The 20,410-nt window shown below is 35.1% G+C and overlaps 1 protein-coding gene across 1 annotated transcript in view; it reads right to left on the bottom strand.

Moving 5' to 3' along the window:
• Positions 1-233: 233 nt before the first annotated feature.
• Positions 234-20,410, bottom strand: part of LOC137402178 (teneurin-m-like) — a 76,052-nt gene continuing 55,875 nt past the window's right edge. The window contains exons 25-42 of the mRNA XM_068088659.1: positions 18,360-18,523; positions 17,147-17,326; positions 14,969-15,158; positions 14,409-14,676; positions 13,050-13,186; positions 12,090-12,267; positions 11,273-11,496; positions 10,811-11,059; positions 10,442-10,631; positions 8,117-8,305; positions 6,882-7,086; positions 6,114-6,338; positions 5,845-6,005; positions 5,513-5,720; positions 4,662-4,896; positions 4,290-4,485; positions 3,516-3,733; positions 234-973 (exon numbers count right to left, since the gene is read on the bottom strand). Coding sequence (XP_067944760.1) covers positions 748-973; positions 3,516-3,733; positions 4,290-4,485; positions 4,662-4,896; positions 5,513-5,720; positions 5,845-6,005; positions 6,114-6,338; positions 6,882-7,086; positions 8,117-8,305; positions 10,442-10,631; positions 10,811-11,059; positions 11,273-11,496; positions 12,090-12,267; positions 13,050-13,186; positions 14,409-14,676; positions 14,969-15,158; positions 17,147-17,326; positions 18,360-18,523 — 3,643 coding nt within the window. The 3' untranslated portion in view covers positions 234-747. The remainder of the gene's footprint in view (positions 974-3,515; positions 3,734-4,289; positions 4,486-4,661; positions 4,897-5,512; positions 5,721-5,844; positions 6,006-6,113; positions 6,339-6,881; positions 7,087-8,116; positions 8,306-10,441; positions 10,632-10,810; positions 11,060-11,272; positions 11,497-12,089; positions 12,268-13,049; positions 13,187-14,408; positions 14,677-14,968; positions 15,159-17,146; positions 17,327-18,359; positions 18,524-20,410) is intronic.

The raw sequence follows: 20,410 nt of genomic DNA, 5'->3' as shown, positions 1-20,410 counted from the left end.
TTTCAAATATATTTTTTAGCCCCAGAGGCCATACTACATATCATTGACTAGATTTACCTGCACTTGTTCCTCTTATCCCTCTAAAATTTAATTTGCCACACAGGAGCACACACACTGCCACCAAAAATTATATTCGAATGCCACTGACAACTTTCTTTTCTGTTACAGCGATTTTCTAAAACAGCAGATGATCAAGTGGGAAAGAGTATCAACAAAGAGTATCAACAGTGACAAACTTTACTAATGTATTTAATAAAAAATAGAGAAAGCCTATGTGCAGGTAATTTTTTGCACAGAATAAAAATGCTGGCATACAACAGGTAATGCAAGTATTAATTTTAGCTTAAAAGAAGTAAGTATAATAGTAATGCCATACACAAGTCGAAAGGTATGTAAAAACAATTCAGTTCTGCTAAATAATATTCTTTGGTGTAATTTTTTATTTTACACATATGATCTAGAGTAATTAGGTAATTGAGCACCAAAAAACCTTTCCAAGGTCATTTTATAACTAAATATCAATGTCATGTTACTCAGCAGCAAAAAGGCAAGATAGTTTTCTGGCCATGCCATTTTACCAAATAAATAAATCTATAGAAAAGTGTATAATAAAGCATGTCAATCACTACATGTTTGTAATGAAATTATAAAACTGATTGTGCAAATAAATTCTACTGATTTGTACTGTTTATGAAACAATTACCCGTTAACTTTAGTATTTACAACTAACAGTAGAATAACTAGTTATCACAACTTTACAAATTCTATGTTGGATGGAGAATCAGCTAATTCAGGATATAAATCTGCTGGTCTAACCAACTTATATGTATAGCCTTCAACCCTCCCGATATGCTTTAACTGGTTTATCTCTCTACTGGTCCAAGGATAACGACTACGGCGTCCATCATCCACTATTTTGAGTTCGTTTCTCCAAGCTGCTTCAACTGCTCTGCTCGTAGCCAAATTTAAAATCCTGAAAAAAGACAAACCAGTTTCTAAAAGAATTGACCAAAATGGTAAAGCTACCAACCTTGCGTCTATATAGCTAGTTGGCAGCTTAACCTGTGCGTTTAATAAAATCCACAAGCAATCACAACCGAGCAACCATGAAAGGATTCAACCAGATGAGTGCCATTTAACTTTCAAGTATTTGTAACATACATGTACAATCTACTCAAAATCATAAATTATTTTCTTTGTTTTTTTGTTTGACAACAAGATATCGTAGACTTTTATGATTCCATCACAAACCACAAAATTACTTTCATCTTAAATACAACTGCCTGTTAGTCTCAAGTAAAGCATACACTGGGATTACACAAATTTTCAAGTGTTAGGTACATTTGTAACAGTTAGGGTCAAAGGCAAATAATGTTGACTGCATCAATTATGAATGCGGCAAGTAAAACATTTTCCAAAAAACAAGAATGTAAAAAGATGCTCAAAAATAAGTGTTGCAGCATCATTCGTGTGCCGAGTTTCTTTTTCTCAAACCATGTGCATACTCTGAATTAGACACAGCATCAAAGTTCATATCGTTTGCCCTCTAAGATCCCACAAGAAGTCATTTCTCAGTTTTCATTGTAGGTTTGGAAGAGGATGTATGATAGTAATTATACTACTGCCATTAAATTTTAATGTAGACAAACACAATTAAAGCAGGAATGTTAGAGGCAAAATCTGCATATTTTGCAAAAAATGAACTCTATTTGGATCGAGAGTAAATTCCTCGTAAAACCATTCTAAAAGCCACACATACCAATTTGTTCATTGATTTTGACCGAAATCATAAAATGAACAAAAAACACTGAATTATTCAGCCAAAATTCACAGAATTGTCAGAACTGTGCATGCACACCAAAATCGTCGACGAAACGCTTCTAAATGGCAAAACAAATTATTAGCGAGCACAATTTTAGCAGCTTTCGCCATTTGTATAATCCGAAGCACGTAACGCAACATGCAAGAAAATATTAACACAATTTGCCATAGTAAATACGATCAACTGACTTGAATGCCCTAAAGGTGGCAACTCTTTGCACAACCGAACTTTTCCTGCTTAAAAGAAGTCATTATTATTAAAAAAGAATGATTCGTAGCCATAGTGTCCAAACAATAAGAAAACAACAATAGCACAATCTAAGCAGTTACATCATATGCACTATGTTGAATTGTACTGGTACTTTTGTTGTGTGTTGTAATACGTTTCTTGGAATATACCAATTGCAAAATCTGCTAAAATCGTGCTCGCTAATAATTTTTTTAGTCAGTTAAAGCGTTTAGTCGACGATTTTGGTGTTCATACACAGCTCTGACAATTCTGTAAACTTCATCCGAATAATTCTATGTTTTTCATTCATTTCGTGATTTCGGTCAGAACCAACGAAACATTTAGTATGTGTGGCCATACCTTTAGTTGTTCAGCTTGCACAAGCATTAATGCCACCTTAAACAAAAACAGCTCAAGTATTATCACTAGTATTTGGATGCATCTTTGTGCAGAAGCAAATCCGAGTTGGCAAATCTAATATTAAAGATTAAGAGCATAAAAAGCTCTCATATCTCACAGCCATTAAAATATATGTATACATAGCAGGCTTGAAGATCCATTAAATTGTATGATATATAGAATTATACTAGTATTCAATATTTGAATGAAGTTGTTGTAGACTGTTCAGTTAGACACAGTTGATCATCATTTGATTAAGTTTTAGGCCTTAGAAACAGTTGTTGTGAATCGTTTAGTATTCTTGTTGCGAGTGTTGTGCTCACAATGATAAGGAATCTAGTGAATTCACAATATCCACTCGAGTCAGAGAGAAGATATTTTCCCTGTTTCCCATCTTTAAGAAAATAATGCCAAAATCAACATAAAAACTTAGCAACATTTTTTATTTCAAGAGGATGATCAGTTTTAACCCAAAATCTAACCTACTGCAGTTAATTGCAGTTTTATAATTTGAAATGCAAAGTATCATTGTGCTACATCTTTGTCAATGAAGCTCAGCTAATAACATTCATAACTTACTAATAATTAAAAAATATCCTATAAATCTTTTTTAATTATCAACAAATTTTGACACATTAAAAATTTTATTAGGCATTATTATGTTTGTTGCGAAAAAACCATGAAGGTAATTTTTTATTATTATTTTCTCATGTGGGTTTGCTATTAGCTTTAAGTCTTTTGCTGCGAGACCACAGGTTACACCTTTTACTACGCCACTCTCAAAGGTTGCCTAAACGTTATAAACTGCTCAATAAGTTATGCAATAAAATTTTTGCCAGAACGCTGCTTAATCTTTTCGCTACCCTAATCTTTTGGGGTAATATAAGTAAATACCGTAAGCCGATGTATCAGCTTATCAATAGGGTTTCACTTTTTTTTTATTGTGAAGCCCACACAATAGCTAGAGCAATCAGTTTTTTGTCTCCAATGAAACAGCCATGTTGGCAATTGTTGAAAGATAATCTATGTCTATTTAATTGGAGAGTTGTGTATATCGATGACTTACCTAGTAGTTTCTTGTTCAGCAGTTGCTCCATATCTCATGACAATAATGGTTGTATTGCCAGTGATAGTAAGCTGACCGTGGTTAAACTCTTCACCTGTTTCAGGATCAGTATATGTAACAGAGTTTGACTGGGCTCGCACTCCATTTTGTAGATAAAATGTAGACATTGGAGATATTGACAGGGTATTGAGGTCATCTTCTAGGTCAGCTAGATCAGGCTGAAATAAAGCGTGTACACGATTGATTACTCCAGAAAATTGGTTTGTCGACCCTAGCAGGAGCATCACATGATTTTGTACTATTCAAGCCATTGAAACCAAAACATTTTCATATCAAAATGCTGAGCTATTTTGGATATGTTAATAATTTATTTAATATTTTTGACAAAAGATTGCGCCTTTATGTAATTCGGGCAATCATTGTTTACTTTTACAAGTTTACAAGAATTAAGAATTCAGATTTAATGTAATGATGAAAATATTTGACTACTAAGGTCATAATAGTTCTACAAGCAGTAAATTTTACCACAATCATTTTGCTACAATACCTTGCAGGAAAAATTTGAAGCAGTTTTCTCATACATGTGGAACAGTGTCTCTTTGACATTAAGACAGTTATAAGAGCAGCTATTCCTCTATTATAAAAAGTCCCTCAGTTCGGCAATGCATTACTGTACAACTATATATTCAATGCAACAGCGCATCATAAAATGCCAGTGGTGTCATTTGCTTTTGCTAAACGCACACTGTATTTAAAAATCAATTAGAAACAAACCTTGAGTAGGTAAAAAGTAACTCTTCCTCCTATGGTATAGTTGAGATTCAGCACATAAGCACCATCTAAAACTTGGGTAGCTAACAGGGACTCTTGCTCAGCACTATTATAGAGAGAGTGGCCATTTACTTTACCTTCTGATATGGAGAGTACTATCCCCGCAGAAAATAGTGAACCCGAAGGAATCAATGAATTCCTATAATAAAATAAGATTAGTTATAACCAGTTTGCAGCGATGTACACCAATAATAATTGAGTTGAATTCAGGTTAAGCTATAAATTACACGTTTATAGCAACTTGACCCAAGTGCTCTGTAGAAAAATCAAGGTTGGCATGAAACTAGTTTTAAAATAATATAAGGAAGCATCTACCTCGGAGTGACCTGCAAAGGTTTGATGAGCTTGTGTCGTGGTACTAAAGAGAGCTTCAAAAAGTTGTCCATATCTTTTTCAAATGCACATTGAAAAGCTGATATAAGCGGTAGAAGAGACATTTTGATGGAAGATTTTCTTTCAGGAGCAGACACCTGGTGCTTCCCCTCAAATGTCATTCTTGGTGCAAGTACATCAAAGTCATAGCCAAGCACTTTCAGCCATGAATTTACATCTGGAACAAACAAACTAATGTTAATTTGTTGTGGTCCAACTGCAAAAGTTTGCTCAAGTAGAAGTATGTGTGACACATTTTTAAAACAACGCTGGCTTGTCCAGAATAAATATGACAGCATAAGTAGGAACCTCTTTGAAAAACTTTTTCAAAAACTCTGTCCAAAACTTTTTGGACTATTAGCCGCTACTTTTTTCTGATGATTTGAGCCATATGGCCTAACGGTACTGTTCCGTTCGGCACGAGGTTAAAAAGCGTTGGTCAATATGAAACTGTGCCGTTAGGCACTGTTCCGTTTTAAACAGCAAAGTTGCTGCCGTGTTAAAAAGCACCGTTCTGAGTTCTGCGGCCTATACAAAGGTGCAGCCTATGTATTGTTTTCTTATGGTTTTTTGGAAAATAAAACATGTCGCTTCTATAGGGGTGTGCGGTTTATAGTCCAAAAAAGTACGGTAACTCAAAAATATTTTAACTGTTTTCCTTTTGGAAAAACAGGTTGACTGGTTTATACTTGCCTTTGTTTGCGAATGGCCAGAGTTTTGTGTGAATACAACCAAATTATCTGACTCATTTTTATCATGGTCAAATTCATATACTAATCAACAGAATGCCATACCTGCCATATACATAGCTTCTTTATCTTTCAAATGAGTGTTGATGGGGCTATGTAGCTTATATCCATTGAGGAGAGTAGGGTTGTCAAAGAGTGAGTCGACTATATCAAAAATGACTGGCAGTTGACGGTCCATCCATCTTCCCAGTTCTGGGAAGTACCACCGCTCAGACAACAATAGTAACTGGGTGGCTGGATCATAAAAACCTCCCTGCAAGCAGATATTAAATTGATTTTGGTTGACATCACTTGAATCTACCAAAAATTATTGAAATGCCATTTCAGGTTTCTCTAAATCTTGCAATATGGAAAATTAACAGAAATTCAAATTTTACCTGAAACCCCAGGAAGAGCTGCAGACTAGGGTTTGTATCGGTAACCACCTCCCCAAAAACAGTATAGTGAACTGATTTCTGCAAATCCAAGTCCGATGAGTAGACTGCTATCGGGGTGCCAGAGTTGTCAGAAACTATGTACACCCTCTCTCCATTTACAACTGGAAACAATAAAACACCCACCTATTGATAGTGTATGATTTGAGCAAACAGATGCAACTGGCAAAAACGACTAAATACAGCCGAAATTTTAAAAGGTAATTACGCACCATTATCTACCGCAATTATATGGCCGAGATCGTTGTAGAGTAGTCGATAGAGAGTACGATCAGAGAAGTTATAGACATTTGTTAGCTGTGTTGGGTTCATGACATTAGCATACATGAGCTGCAGGGTGCTACCATAGTTGTCCTTTCTTGTTACAAGGCGGCCAATAGAGTCATAGACGTATGATACATCAATCTTGCCGTTTTCTAGTACATGGGTAATTTGTCCTACAATAAAATAAGAGGTAAATTATAGTACACTGGTAGCAAACAAGCTTACACCCATCACATTATGCTCATGTCAGGTGCTGATACTGTTATAACACTGGTTAAGTTAAAGGTATACACCTCGATTTATGTTTAACCAACTTTACGACCTTCTTTCATTTTTGAGGTAGATTCTTTCTATGTTTGTTTTGTTGAGATGCTTTCGGTTACAAATACATTAGAGTGAATATGCAATTATTTTAGGTAGTCTGAATACAAAGTACAGTGACTCTAAACTTTTTGGTCTACGCAGTAGCCTATTGCGATAAGAATGTTCGCTGCAGTGAACTAACAGAAGACTGCTTCAAAAACAATTTTGAATTTGTGTTGCATCTTGTATGATTTTTCATTGTATAGTTCATAATTAAAGTGTAGTATAAACAATACTATATTTAATGGTTCAATTACGCCCAGACTGGCTTACAACCTGTCGGTCAAAGTCGGCGCTGATGTGCACTCTTATTGGCAAGTAAGGAGAAAGAAATTAAAATGTTACATTCTTACCTAGAGAATTGAATTCAAATCTAATATTATCTTTAGCTACAAGAAAACCATCTTGATCATAGCTATAAGTGTGTCCGTTGTAGCTAAGAACCCTCTCCTGGCTATCAAGAGCAACTCCTTGGGATTGAGAGTCTGTTCGGATTTCAGTGATCGATCCTTGAGAGTTGTATGTGTACTTGTATTTTTCTCCACCAACAACTCTCACCTGTAACAAAGTTATTAAAATATTGAGACAGTGTTCTACAATAGCAAAGCACACAATTCAGTGGCAACACAGGATGCAGTTAGCTATCATTGTGTTGAAACTTGCTCCCTAATCCAGAACACAACCTACCAGATGCTGCATTAACCATTTTAAAATGAGCAATAATATTCTCAGTGCTACTCCCATTAAAACAGTTTCAAATTCAAAATTATGATTGATGATATATTTGTCATAAGATTGTTCTACAAACTTGGTTTACATGTATAAAAGCTGTAAATTAGATGTAAAATAAATCAAGATATATAGCACTAGAATTAATAATATTCTTGGTATAATTGATTATTAATGATGCACTCTTTCATTTATGTGATGATTACATAATATTGTAGTACCTTAAAAACTACTAGTGAAAAAGTTAATATAAACAAATCTAACCTTGAAATGTAGAATAGTGTAATTAGTATTTGCATTAAACTCACTCAAACCTTATTCCTAAATGGTTTAAATCAAACATAATTGACATACAAGATATTCGGACAAAACATGTTGACAACAAAAACTAGTGGGAAATGCCGTAAACAATATTTGAAATTGCCTAGCATACAATGGAGAAATAATTGCTAAAGAAAGGAGTTGATTTCATGATTGTAGTAACACTTTTGTGCAACCTACTCGCTTGAACAATGTAAAGGGTCCTTTAAAGTGATTTTACCTAAGATAAATTAGCAATATATCCATTTAAGCTTGTGTAGTTGTTTTACAACCATGTCTACTCAGTACAGGTAGTTCCCCTTATCCAGGGGTTGTCTGCAGTTTATAATTCTTGAATTGTGCTTTGAATTGTTTACCTTAAATAACACATTGTTAAATATTATCCTACAAAATAAAAAGAGTTGGTCAGAGTCAAGAAAGGTTTTTCGTTATTCATTATGTTTCAGTTTTTTGCTGGACCTTGCCACAAATATTTAGACTTAGATTCCATATAAAGGACAGCTGAAGGCAATTTGGTAACTATCTGTAAATGACCAACCTGTGTAATGTCATAACCAGACTCATAAGAATATCTCAGAGCATAGCTGGGGCCTCCAAAGGATGTGGAATTGAAGGAGGTGATCCTGCGTAAGGCATCATAACCATATGTAATCTCATGCTTTACTGAAGGTCTTGATACCGAAGAAGAGACTCGTACTGTCCGCAGCAGATTTGCCTTGTCATATAACTACAACAAGAACAGCATAGTACAAATGTCCAAGTTTTTAGTTTACTTCAGCGGTATAAGTTATCCAAAAGTGTCGTTTAGTACTTGATACAAGCATTTGATGTCTCTGTAAAAGAGACATACTTATAAACACATTTGTGTCAGAAAGCTCCTCTTTTGATTTAATGAAAATACTTTGTAGTTTTTGAAATTGGCCGAATCATCATATCGTATCAATTTATTTTCATAAAACCTTTTCTATGGATAGTTAATATTATTTGCAACAACGTGTTGCTACATATCCCATTACATGTTCTCAGTGATTGCCAGAACAAATTTATTTGCTATCTAATGTTTAGCTAGGTGCATCAATATGGGATGGCTAGGTGTTTCAAGGTTTAAACCAACCGAATACATAACAACCAGCAGTGCTACATGCACTTTAAAATCCGGTATTCTCAATTTTGTTTTCAAAGCTAAAATCCTGTAAGCTAAAAAGCAAATAATAATATCATGGCATTCTTTGAAAGTTTCTACATTTGATAACCTTATATCGAAAGTGAATTAAAAAACGAATAAATGCACTCGTATCATTATTTGGTTGGGTCAGATCACACATTTGTTTGTTTGCATGCTGCAAAGGAATCGCTTTGATCAATTTTGTCAGCTAAAATTTGTATAAACCATGTTGTCATTCATGCAACAGTTCAAGGCATCTGGTCAGTATTGGTTGATGTTTTTGGAAGATTTGATCTTAGACCCTACCATTCGCCAGTTTGACGCCTTACCCAATAGGCCACAGAGAATGAGTTGATAGCTTTTCGATATAAGTCGATATATGACAGCACTTACCAAACGGCTTTGCATACCACGCAGGGTGATTGCATAAGCGATTGTCATTAGTTAGCTTACTATAATTTTCCATTGGCAATATGCCAGGCTAATAGCAAGTGGTAGGCAACTTTCATTACATCTTAATGTTTATAAGCTGATTTTTAATACTCTTGCAACGCCGGGTAGCACAGCTAGTACAATGATATTTGGTAAAACACTAATAAAACAGTTGGGCAACCCACAGCAAATCTCATCAAACAGAAAGAACTACTTCACCATTATTCAGGCTGAAACTATAAATGTTTGTATGATTTTTAAAAACATATACAGTAATATCATAACCATTGAGCACATGTTAATCATAATTTCATGATTCAAATTATACTGGAAAATTATAGTTAGTATAATAAAATTCTTCATTTGCCTCACAATCTTTATTACCTACCAACAAATGAGTCGTATCAATTTTTTCATAGTATCGTTCTAATAAAATTATTTTACTATAACAAAAGAAGTAGATCAAGTTATTTGAAAACTGTTACATATGGAAGTGAAATTTCTGCTCTAACATCCTGTGCAAGAACTAATTTGATTGGTTTAGGCTGTTACTTAGAAACAGGTTTTGTAAACAGACCCATGCCGTTAGGGTTTTTGACACACCCTACGCAATGTCGGAAAACCGGCCATTAGGGTTCAAAGGGTTCAGAGTGTTGCTATAAAAAGTGCTTCGTGGGCTTTTGGCTGTACTATCCATGACAAAATGTTTTATAGTCTTTGCCAAAACTGTTTTCGGATAGTTTTAACACTGCTACATGCCCAATGTGTACGTTCTGGCTAAGCTTTAGGTAAAAAGGAAATGATATATGAATAGCTCTTAATGTTTGCATAACAACTGCCATTGCAGCGAGTTACAATAATTAGTTTAAGTAGACTCATCATAATTCACAAAGATTACCTCTGTATAATGCCATGGAATCACTTCCGATTTTAATTAAAGAAGAACTCCCACCATTTTTTGTAGATCGTTTGAGGTGATTTGGTTGCTAGAAGTTTCTGGATTAAAATTGATAAACATTGATCGCGATAAAAATGCACATGAAAATATGCATAAATTAATAAAAACAACTAAGATTTAGGCAATACTACTTTTGAGAAACTAATGCATAGAAATGTGTACAAATGAACTGTTGCAGCGGATATTGCAGCCCAAGAAAAACAAATCAAACTTTGGTTTAAGCACTAATATTAAGATAACAAGGTGTCCTAAAATTCTAAAATCATACTTTCTTGTATTAATGTTTGAAGATGCATTACCAAGCTTACCCTTTCTACATAAATTGCTGAATTGTAGAAAAACAGCTTCGGTGTACGGCTGGAGTAATCAAAGCCAAAGGTCAAGTCTTGAACTTGACTGAGAAGACCGGAAGTGGAACTGTAGTTGTATATATTTTCAAATCTGATAGCATGAGAACCATCTTTTAACAGTCCACTGATCTTTGTCACTCTCAGAAACCTAGCAACCAAACAAATACAAATCAGCACTAGTTCAATTTTTAAGATAGGTCAACAGCCGATCAGTGATATGCTTACAAGTTAACTATGAATGTTTCACACCAATTGCCGAGCTGAAACAAATACACAAGCCGCATTACCCATCTTAATCTTCCATATCATCGATCTCCTGCAACTTACTTGTTGTATTTGTATTTGTATCGTGTTTCAGCAAACTGGATGTGAGTATTTTTAGATGTCAAGGTCACAGAATGTTCGTCGCATAGGCTGCCATTAGCCTGGAAATGAAGGTCGCAGTTGTATCCTGTGGTACTCAGTGAGATGTTTGATAAGAACTGGCTCTGGGGTTCATAGTGGTATGATATGCAGTTTGAGTCATAAAGCACCTCACTCGGCCTGTCATCCACCGTGTATCTTCTGTGGACGCTTCTGCAATCAGACAGACTAGTGCATAAACTAACGGCAGTTGTAAAATATTGACACAAGACACCCTGAATGGATTCCTTTAAATTAAAATCACAAATTAATCTGTGAATTTATTTTAGCAAGAGTCATGTAAGATTTTCCTATTTCAAAAAAGTTATTTGATATACATAACAAATCAAAGAAACATCACTTGAGAGTTTCAGCAGCGTTACTAACCTCTGTTCAGTTGGATATATTTGTCTCAGTAGATGTCCAGTTGCGCTATAATCCTCCATGTATACAGTGCCAGCAACTTGGTATGTTTGCCTGATAAAGCCCATGTTCAATGATTTTGCCAGTATATGTCTCTGCCCTTCTGGATTCATGACCTCCATGAGGTTGCCCAGAGAATCGTATTTGATCTTGTATATAACTCCTTGAGGGAGTCTCACCTCTGTTGGCTTTTAAAAAAGGAACATATAATTGAAACTCTACCTGAACAAGCGAATTTTTCAAGCAAAAATGTAAAATGTGAGAAATATTTTATTTCTGCCTGGAGTAATCTTCAACATACAACTTTTGAAGATTTCCAAAACATTGCAGTTTTGTTACCAAAAATCGAAGAGGCAGCTGAGAGTTGAAAAGAACACAAAACATCACAAAAATAAAAAATACAATAACGCAGTCGGTTTAGACTTTACCTAGTATATGCTAGAGTCAGCTACATTGTTTAGGGTAACAATGTTTTTATACATACATGTTAGTGTTTTATTTCAAATTGCCCATGGTTTTACATGATGTGTTTGTTTTATTGGTATATATATTGAACTTAAGTATTTATTAGCTGTAAAATAACCTTAAACGATTGCATATTTTCAAGAGAATATTTGCTTCGGCATACATGTTTTGACATGCGAGTAATATATTGGAGCAATTAACTTCGCATGTGGAGATTTTGCTCTACCAAATGTAGAACTAGTCATCACCACAATAAACAGTTTCTCTATTAAGCCTTTCAATGAGGCTTAAAAATTAATGTCACCACAAAACATACTTGTGAAGAAAGTCCTTCATAAGAGTAGTGGGTTGTTAGCAAATTGCTAAGTCTAATACTAGTGAGCTGTCCAACCGAACTGTACTCTCTGCTTTCAAAGTACTGGTCTTGTTTCCAGGCAACCAAATGACCAGCCGCATCATATGTCAAGTTCACTGATGCCAGGCCAACGGTATTCCTAAAACAGCATCGGTATTGCAAGTAATACCTACTTTTTTTTCTACGAAAAAGAAGAGGATTCGGTAGAATTTCTTGTTGAAATAAAAATTGCATAGGCCTTTGCATAGGGGCTTTTAGGCCTTCACTGGTTGTGCATTCTCCAATTCACATTTTAGCAAAAATAGCATGAAGTCACTTGTAGGATACAATCATTGTAGATGCTCAACCAAACCACGAGTGAAGAAATACATGCTGTGACCCGTTGGCGCAGGTACTTGAGATATATTGTAGCAATTTGTTGCTCAGTCTAAACTGTAAAGGTTGTCTGGATTTGGAAATAATTAAGAACGCTCTGAATATAGATGAATATATTCCTATTTACTGAATATTTAGGATAATTTAAGATGATATTTTTAACAGTGACACAGCAATTGACTCTCATATAAGTAATCTTTAAAACTGCAAGTTAATCATTGCTGTTGAGTGAAAGTTGATTTCTGGTAATTGCCTGGTAACCATCAGTCGTTTTAAAGAAGATTTGAAAGTATGCTTATGGAATCTGTACTCTGGAACTTCAACACTCAAGACTGTAGCTTAAGGATTAGGGAACATTTCAGCGGTTTTATGGAAGTAACTGGCATTACAAGGTTAAGTATCCACCGTGTTTGATTCCTAACCTTCACTTTCACAGGGTGTTTTCTACATATATTTTACTCTCGAATTTTATTCCAAGTAATGGGAAACTCGCCTTACACAAGATATACATATGGTACCGAAATAGGAAAGAAGATTTATACTTACACATTCCCTGCTAAAAACTCTGGTGCTCCAGTAACACTGTAAATTATTTGCATCACAACAGAGTCATCTCTTTTCTTAACAATTTCCATCTGACCGCCTTCTAGATATTCGAGTGTTAGAAGATTCTCACCATTCACCTAAATTAACAACCACTCACAGTGGGTGCATCGGTTTCAGCTATGAGACATCATAATTGGCACAACTAAAACAATGCACTTCTTTGTGAAACCAACTGGTCTTGAGCAAACAAATGAATCATTGAGTTCAAGTTTTTCTGGAGTACATGAAGTAAACTTTAAGTAACGGTCATGTTGTGATAGGAATTTTAAATGCACAATTTTTGTGTACCCTAATGATAGCACAAACCAAAGCAGACAGCACGCACTGGGTGGTAAGAAGTGCATTCATGCGAAGCTTTGGTGAAATCAAGATATCGTTTGAAACAAGCATTCTCCAATTGCCAACTCTGTATCAGTATCATAACTCGAGCTGATTTATGATGAAAATAAAAAAAGGCCAATTCATATCCATGCAGCTAGCTAGTCATATGACTACTTTTCTGAGATGATCATAAAAAACTTTGGTGAATAAAGTTGTCTGTCCTACATTTTTAGTATGTTCATGGATGTCTATTAGCCCACGACGTAGATGCGCATTAGAACAAACGATACTTTAGCATAAAGCTTGTTTCTCCGGGGTCCGATTTTATTACAGAAAATTTCAAGATTCAAAATAGAATATATCCAAAAAGTAAAAAATAAAGAATATTTACTTTGATTAAACAAATGGTGATGTTTTATTCAAAAGACACCCCCTACCTTTCGCACTTACAGAAATAAATTCTCAATAATTGAAGCGTGTTGGCAGTTTTCGTTAGCCTTTATCAATTGGATTTTAAACAACATCTCACCATTAAAGTAAATCACCTCAGAAAAAGTCATGGCTACCACCAATTTGTTAGAATGCATTTTTACTAGCTAGGGTGAAGGTTAATTCAATACTTATATTCATAATAAAGCTGCAAAGGTCATTGTAATGAGTAGACTACCAACATTGTTGGTAAGAATACATATACCCTACTTAGCTCTTTTAGTCGTGAGAGAATTTAACTAGTAGTATCTATTTACATATGATTTGGGGAGTTGGAAACTGCCAAAAAGAATCTAGAATTCACACTAAGCTAGAAATAAATTACAAGAATGAATTTAAAGATATACAATCATATAATAATCAGCACATTTTGGTAAGCACATAATATGCCAATTTAATATATTCTCTGTATACCTAATTCTGCAAAACTTCTGTACAGACTAGACTATCTAAAGTTTCAGCTACGTGAAAGTATTGTGACAAACTCACCATAAGCTGTTTCTCGTTGTAAAGATCCGCCGCATCACCTACTTTACGCTTGCGACTGGCTACCAGTGGTTCTTGTCTTCTCATGTAGTATTTCCATTCAAGCCGGTGCACAGGACCCTCAGCAGAGGCAATGACTTTCCGTTTCAAGGCTGTTCCTGAGTTTTGCCCTCGAGCTGTTGAGGTAGTCCCAGTCTCCAATGTGACAACTAACCCACTGGGGTACTCGACAACGATTGAGCCGTCCTTTGAGTAGGTGAGATCTGTAGACCTCCCTTCTGCAAAAAATAAGTGTTAGTGAATTAATTGGCCCTACCTACTCACATCCCTTTTTATTTTTATTTCAAGTCAAACTTCTAAATATAACCATTTTATTGATTGTAATGGTAATGTCGATTTGTTGTATGCAAAAGCAAAATCTCAGTAATATGAAGAGCTATGAAGAGCTAGATGAAATAGTTTCTGTTTATGAAATAGTTTCATTCCCCTAAGCTACATGTATGTAATGATGAGAATACACTGTTTGAAGAATTTTACAACAAGCCATGAGTTTTCATATGCGCATCTTACCATGCAGCAATGATAAGGAATTTCCATTATAAATGGCAGCACCAGCCACAGCTCCATTTTGTGACAGAGTCACCATTGCGCCATCTTCATAAGCAGAAGAGTCCAAATGGTTCGTCTCTCCAGTGGGGAGTATAACTGTGGTCACACGACCAGTGTCGTCATACTCATAAAGGAACAGTTCTCCTGTGAAGAAAGGGAACATGTAAACAACAATAGTTAGATTCATTTGTCTTCACTTTGTCTCTATATGAAATTCAACTACAGTGCACATGCCAATCATAATCCAAAATTTTCATCAGTGCAAAAAAAACTCATTTGAATCTATATTATTTTTTTCAAAACAAACTAGCTTGATGGGCTTTGGGAAGTGTACCATTTCCAACAATGCACACATGATGAAAAATATCAGCTTTCGTAGTTCGTTACTCTTTAAGTCGCACAAAGCGCTGTTTGCACACATATGTTTTTTTTATTTATGTAGCCATAACTAAAAGCAACATTGGTTTATCATTGGTTGTAAAATGAAACTAGGTATACCAACACTACTTTATTCAACAGAAACAAAGCAAAAGCATACCAACATGCCATACTAGGTTTAAATATAGGAAAATATAGGAAATTAGTTATATTATATAATACAAACTTAAGGAGTTGAAAAGCACTCTACAAACAAAACTGAGGAAAGTTATGTGACATTTCAGAAACTTGCTACACGGATACATGATTATTTCAATCAAGGTTATTGGCTGTTAAGGAAGCTTTCGGGCAGCAAAACCTCTTCAATGCATATGCTTACAATAAATACATGGTTATAACTGAACCAACAATAATCTTATAAGGAACTCTCTGATAGGCTACTTGCCTGAGATTGAACTACCTAAGAAAAGAAATAAATTGACCAATAAAGATTCTATAACAACTGATGGAAATAGTCTGAACATTAAATGTTCCCATAACTAATGATCATTTTCTGAACAAGGCTATATCAATAGTATTGAGTATGGAATGGAGAAATACTGGTCATTTTATTGGTCAAGAATTGCTACAGTAGACGCCTGAATAACGCAAACTTATAACTTACATTCCATATATCGTAAAGAATTTATATAAAGTTTTTGCATCATTTTATGTAAGAAATTCTATATAATGTAAAGCGTTAGGCCGGTGATGTAATCAAATCTAATTTAAATAACGAGAGTTTCAGAAGTAGCCTTATAAATATCATTTTCTCGCTTGCCGCTCTTGAGAGTGAAAACGACATATAGGGAGGGGCCTTTCCAGAAATGGTCACTCGAGTTAACATGCTTGCTAGTGCAAGTTTCAAGGCTCAACTCACAATGGAATTGAATCAATCATCTGGTATATTTTACTTACTATTGGATTGATTTGGCACATTCTAACAGCAAAATTGAATCAACTCTTTATTGTCAACATAGACGAATTAATTGGATTCTAATTTTCAATAAGCAAAGTGTCCTGAGGCAAAATGCATCAATGCTTCCATTTATTATTACTATGCATGTATCTATGATTGTTGCTGCGTTGACAGAAATCTATCGCGGACGGTGCTATCTGAAGTACGTTATATCGCAAGTAAAGATGTCACTGCAATCCATATTTGCCAACCTCACACTTTTTCACGAGACTCCGATATCACGGTGTATATTTTATTGGTCGATAGCGTGTACAGGTACTACGCACTAACGTAGTAGTTCTATGGTTTGCCTGCACACTGGCAAAAAGCTTAGTTTTGGCCCAAACCCACATTTTGATAAAGGTCTTGAATCGATTTGATTTGCAATCAAACCACATTTTGATTGCAACAATCAAAACAACAAACTGAGCACACAAGAAAGGCGTGTTTCTTCATCCAGAAAGTTGTGTTTATTTTCACGTTTACATAGTCATGCTTAGATTTATTGTTTTGTACTTTGCTATGCAAAGCCATTATAATGGCTCGCATTAGTACCCATACAAAAACTCTGATCACAGAACAAAGTGTTAACATATCTACCCATAATTTTGCCACAACAAATTTAGGCTATGGGTTATCGTTTTTTTCAAAAAGGAACCAGTTAGTTTTTTCTTTTACGCAGCAATCACAGTATAAAATTGCAGTATTCACTTTTTTTAATTTCTGCTTGATGTGTGAAAAGAAAAATTTGTTCTACCTTTACTAGTAACTTTGCTGGTCATCAAGCCACTGTAGGACTCATAGTTGTAATCAGTCGACAATCCATTGGGGTCAGTAAACTTCTGGAACTCTCCATTATTGTTTGTTGAGGTGTTGCCAACCACACGCTGATTTAGCGTAAAGCTTACAAGTTGTCCATTTCGATCTCTGTTAAAACCTACAATATTGGATGTCAGCAGAACTGTCAAAGAAGAGAAGCCAGGGTGACAAAATGTTGAAATATTTACGGTTGAATGTTGGTATGTGATCGTCATTCATTTAGTCGAGTGCATATCCACAAACTGGGAGTTATCTTCTACATGCAGTTTTCAGCGAGCTGCAAATGCCACTGAAATTTCTCTATCATTGACTCACAAATGAATCCAATAGAGACATCTTAGCTAAACCGAACTCATTTGTTATAACATATGCATTGAGTGGCTATAGCTTACAAATATTGAATTATTAATGTAAAAAAATCTCGAGTCACAGTCTTCAATAATTTGACACGCATGTGCTCACTCACTGTCTACAAACTCTGCCTTTCAAAGTAATTGTGTACCATCGTGACTAGATCAAGGTGAAAAATATCATAGTTCCCTTAGCATAGAATTCTATTGTGTATCGCGATAGGAAATCTTTTAGCGACCTCGTTTTTGCAATGTATTCATTAAAGATGAGAGTTTGTACTGAAAAAACAGGTTATTTTGAACTGGATAGCCCACAGAAACATTAATTATTGATCGCAAAAAAAGCCATCAGGAATCTTTGCCAAAGCCCTGCATGCTAGAGTTCACAGTTTAGTGTAAAGCATTCAATGCAATTTGTGGACTTCCACTGAGTATACAAAAAGTAATATATCCAACCAATAAACTGCCATTTACTTTTAGCAAACAATGTGCGGCTACAAGTGAATTGAACATAAATCAAACTAGCTTTTGAATGAGGCAGTTTTTCATTACACCACAGAAAACTTTCCGTTCTTCTTTACTTTTTCCTGCCAACCTGTACTTTATGATTATTGTGAAGATGTCGCAGTTTAATACTCATACAGAGGCCATAATTCTACAGTGACTTTACAACATACTAAATGCATCAATGTATCAAATACATAGTATTTTAAGTTCACGCTTTATCATTTACCTAATACATAGCAAAGAGAATAGTTAGGCCTTGTCTTTAGCCAAAAGTGTTATTGTAAGGAGACTTACGGAGCACGTTGCCACCTCTAGCAGTAACTGTCTGAAGATTACCAGCGATGCCAGAAGGCGGATACATTGTGAAATTGTAGAGAATAGTATTGGTCATAATGTCTGCTGTCTGTATGTGAAACCCGTTATTGTTGAACGTGTGCAGCTGACCATCAGAGACCACTCTAAAAATACCATGCTCAACATTACCTCCACCACATAAACTTATTTTAATTAGCAAAGACAACCTTTTAGACCGAAAGGAGAGGAAGGTTACCCCACTTTGTAACTTAAAATTAATAGCATTAATTAAATGATGAGTACACAATTACAGATAAAACTACTATCTATAAAACAAAACATGAAGCATCTTACTCGCAGGCGGCTGCAACTTTACAAAATTCAATGTTAATAACTTACACTGTCACTCGGCCTGAGATTTGTGTACTTACCCCATAAATTAATAGGGAAATTAAGTTATTAACTTCTGGCATTTACCAAAAATGTTGCAATGAAACAGCCCAGGTAAAATTAAATTAATGATATGTACTATTGTCGTTAATTCACTGTTATGAATAATATGGAAGTGCTAACAAAATCGTCATGCAGGATTAAAAATGTACAGCCTCTACACAACAATTATTGGTTTATATTACATAGATCCCTGCTATCTGATATATTATTGGTCTCTACTAGAGGTTGACAAGAGTGCAATTTATGTCATACGTGATTAGAAAGTACAAAATTGCCTCATGCAACATGTCCTAACTTAATCACATACCGAAAGCGTATGTATTTGTAGACTTACTAGGTCGCTTACAAGTCACTAGTAAGATGATCGTTATCATGCTTACTCATTTGATACCCTAGGACACTTATATTTCGCTAGTATTTAGTTTCGTGAGTAGCACACAGAGTAAAATTTCGCTGCAACTTAATTTCGCGGCACTGATGAGTGCGAAAATATAGTGGTGTGAAAATAAATGCAGTGGAAAAACATTAAATTCCTCAGGTCAAGTTCGCTAATAAGAAAAAAATTCAATTTGGGAATAGTTCGTATTTGTAAACCACAGGTTGAAATGTGTGGGTGAGATCGACAATTCAATTTGATCACTTGCTGCCATTTGTTTCTTAGACTATCAATGACGTCTAGGTCCCTCCCGCCGTGACTTTCACACTCGAATCCCAAGAAGAAGAAAATAGATAGGTAACAACCAACTTCACAACCAAAACTGTATAACCCTTACGATGCCATAAACGCATTTATGCGTTTTCTAGGGGCCACTGACATAAACGCATATTCTGACTTTCTCAGCAATTGTCTGGTAACCTGATTTTATTATTTGTTGACCACATAACCCACGGTCTTTAAGTGTTTTATGAAATTGACTGTGTTGTCCGAAGATTTCTCTATAAAATCAGCCTAAAACAACGAAGCAATTTTAAACTTGTTTGAGAATTTCTAATCTAAAAACGAACATTTTTCTGTGAGCTCATTAACTACCCCGCGCGAGTCATAAAACAGGTAATTAGTTGTTGATGACATAATAGCCAGTTTAGATTTTCGTGATTATACAGATAATTAAAGTAGAATTGAAAAATACTGTATACATATCATGAAGCAATATCGGCAATTTCGGTAAAATGGCTGGCACTAGGCCGGTAACGAATTTGTACATGATTGGCAGTGAAAGAGATAATGTGGTTGGACCTGATGAGGGTTGATATTGTTTTTGGATGGTAATAAAATTCATCACTGCAATAATTATTCTTCAATTTTACGACTTCACCTACCAGACTTTCATCCTCATCAGTTACAAATTTGGTGACTAAACTGATATTGCTCTGCCATGCTGCTCAGTTGGTGTATTAGCTATAATGAGTTTACCAGAAATTTCCCATTTATCCTAACCACAGACGAAAGTTGCCTGCATTTCTAATATTATGATTTTATTGTGGATATCAATGAACAAAGCTATTTAACTTCGCGTTTTCGCTCGTTCGTTATGATAGTTTAGTTTCGCTCATTAAATTTTCGCGAGAGGATTACACCGCGAAAACGCGAAAGTTAG

The sequence above is a fragment of the Watersipora subatra genome, chromosome 8 (assembly GCF_963576615.1).
Source record: "Watersipora subatra chromosome 8, tzWatSuba1.1, whole genome shotgun sequence".
In the NCBI taxonomy this organism is placed as follows: Eukaryota; Metazoa; Bryozoa; class Gymnolaemata; order Cheilostomatida; family Watersiporidae; genus Watersipora; species Watersipora subatra.
This window is presented reverse-complemented; position numbering and strand designations above follow the sequence as displayed.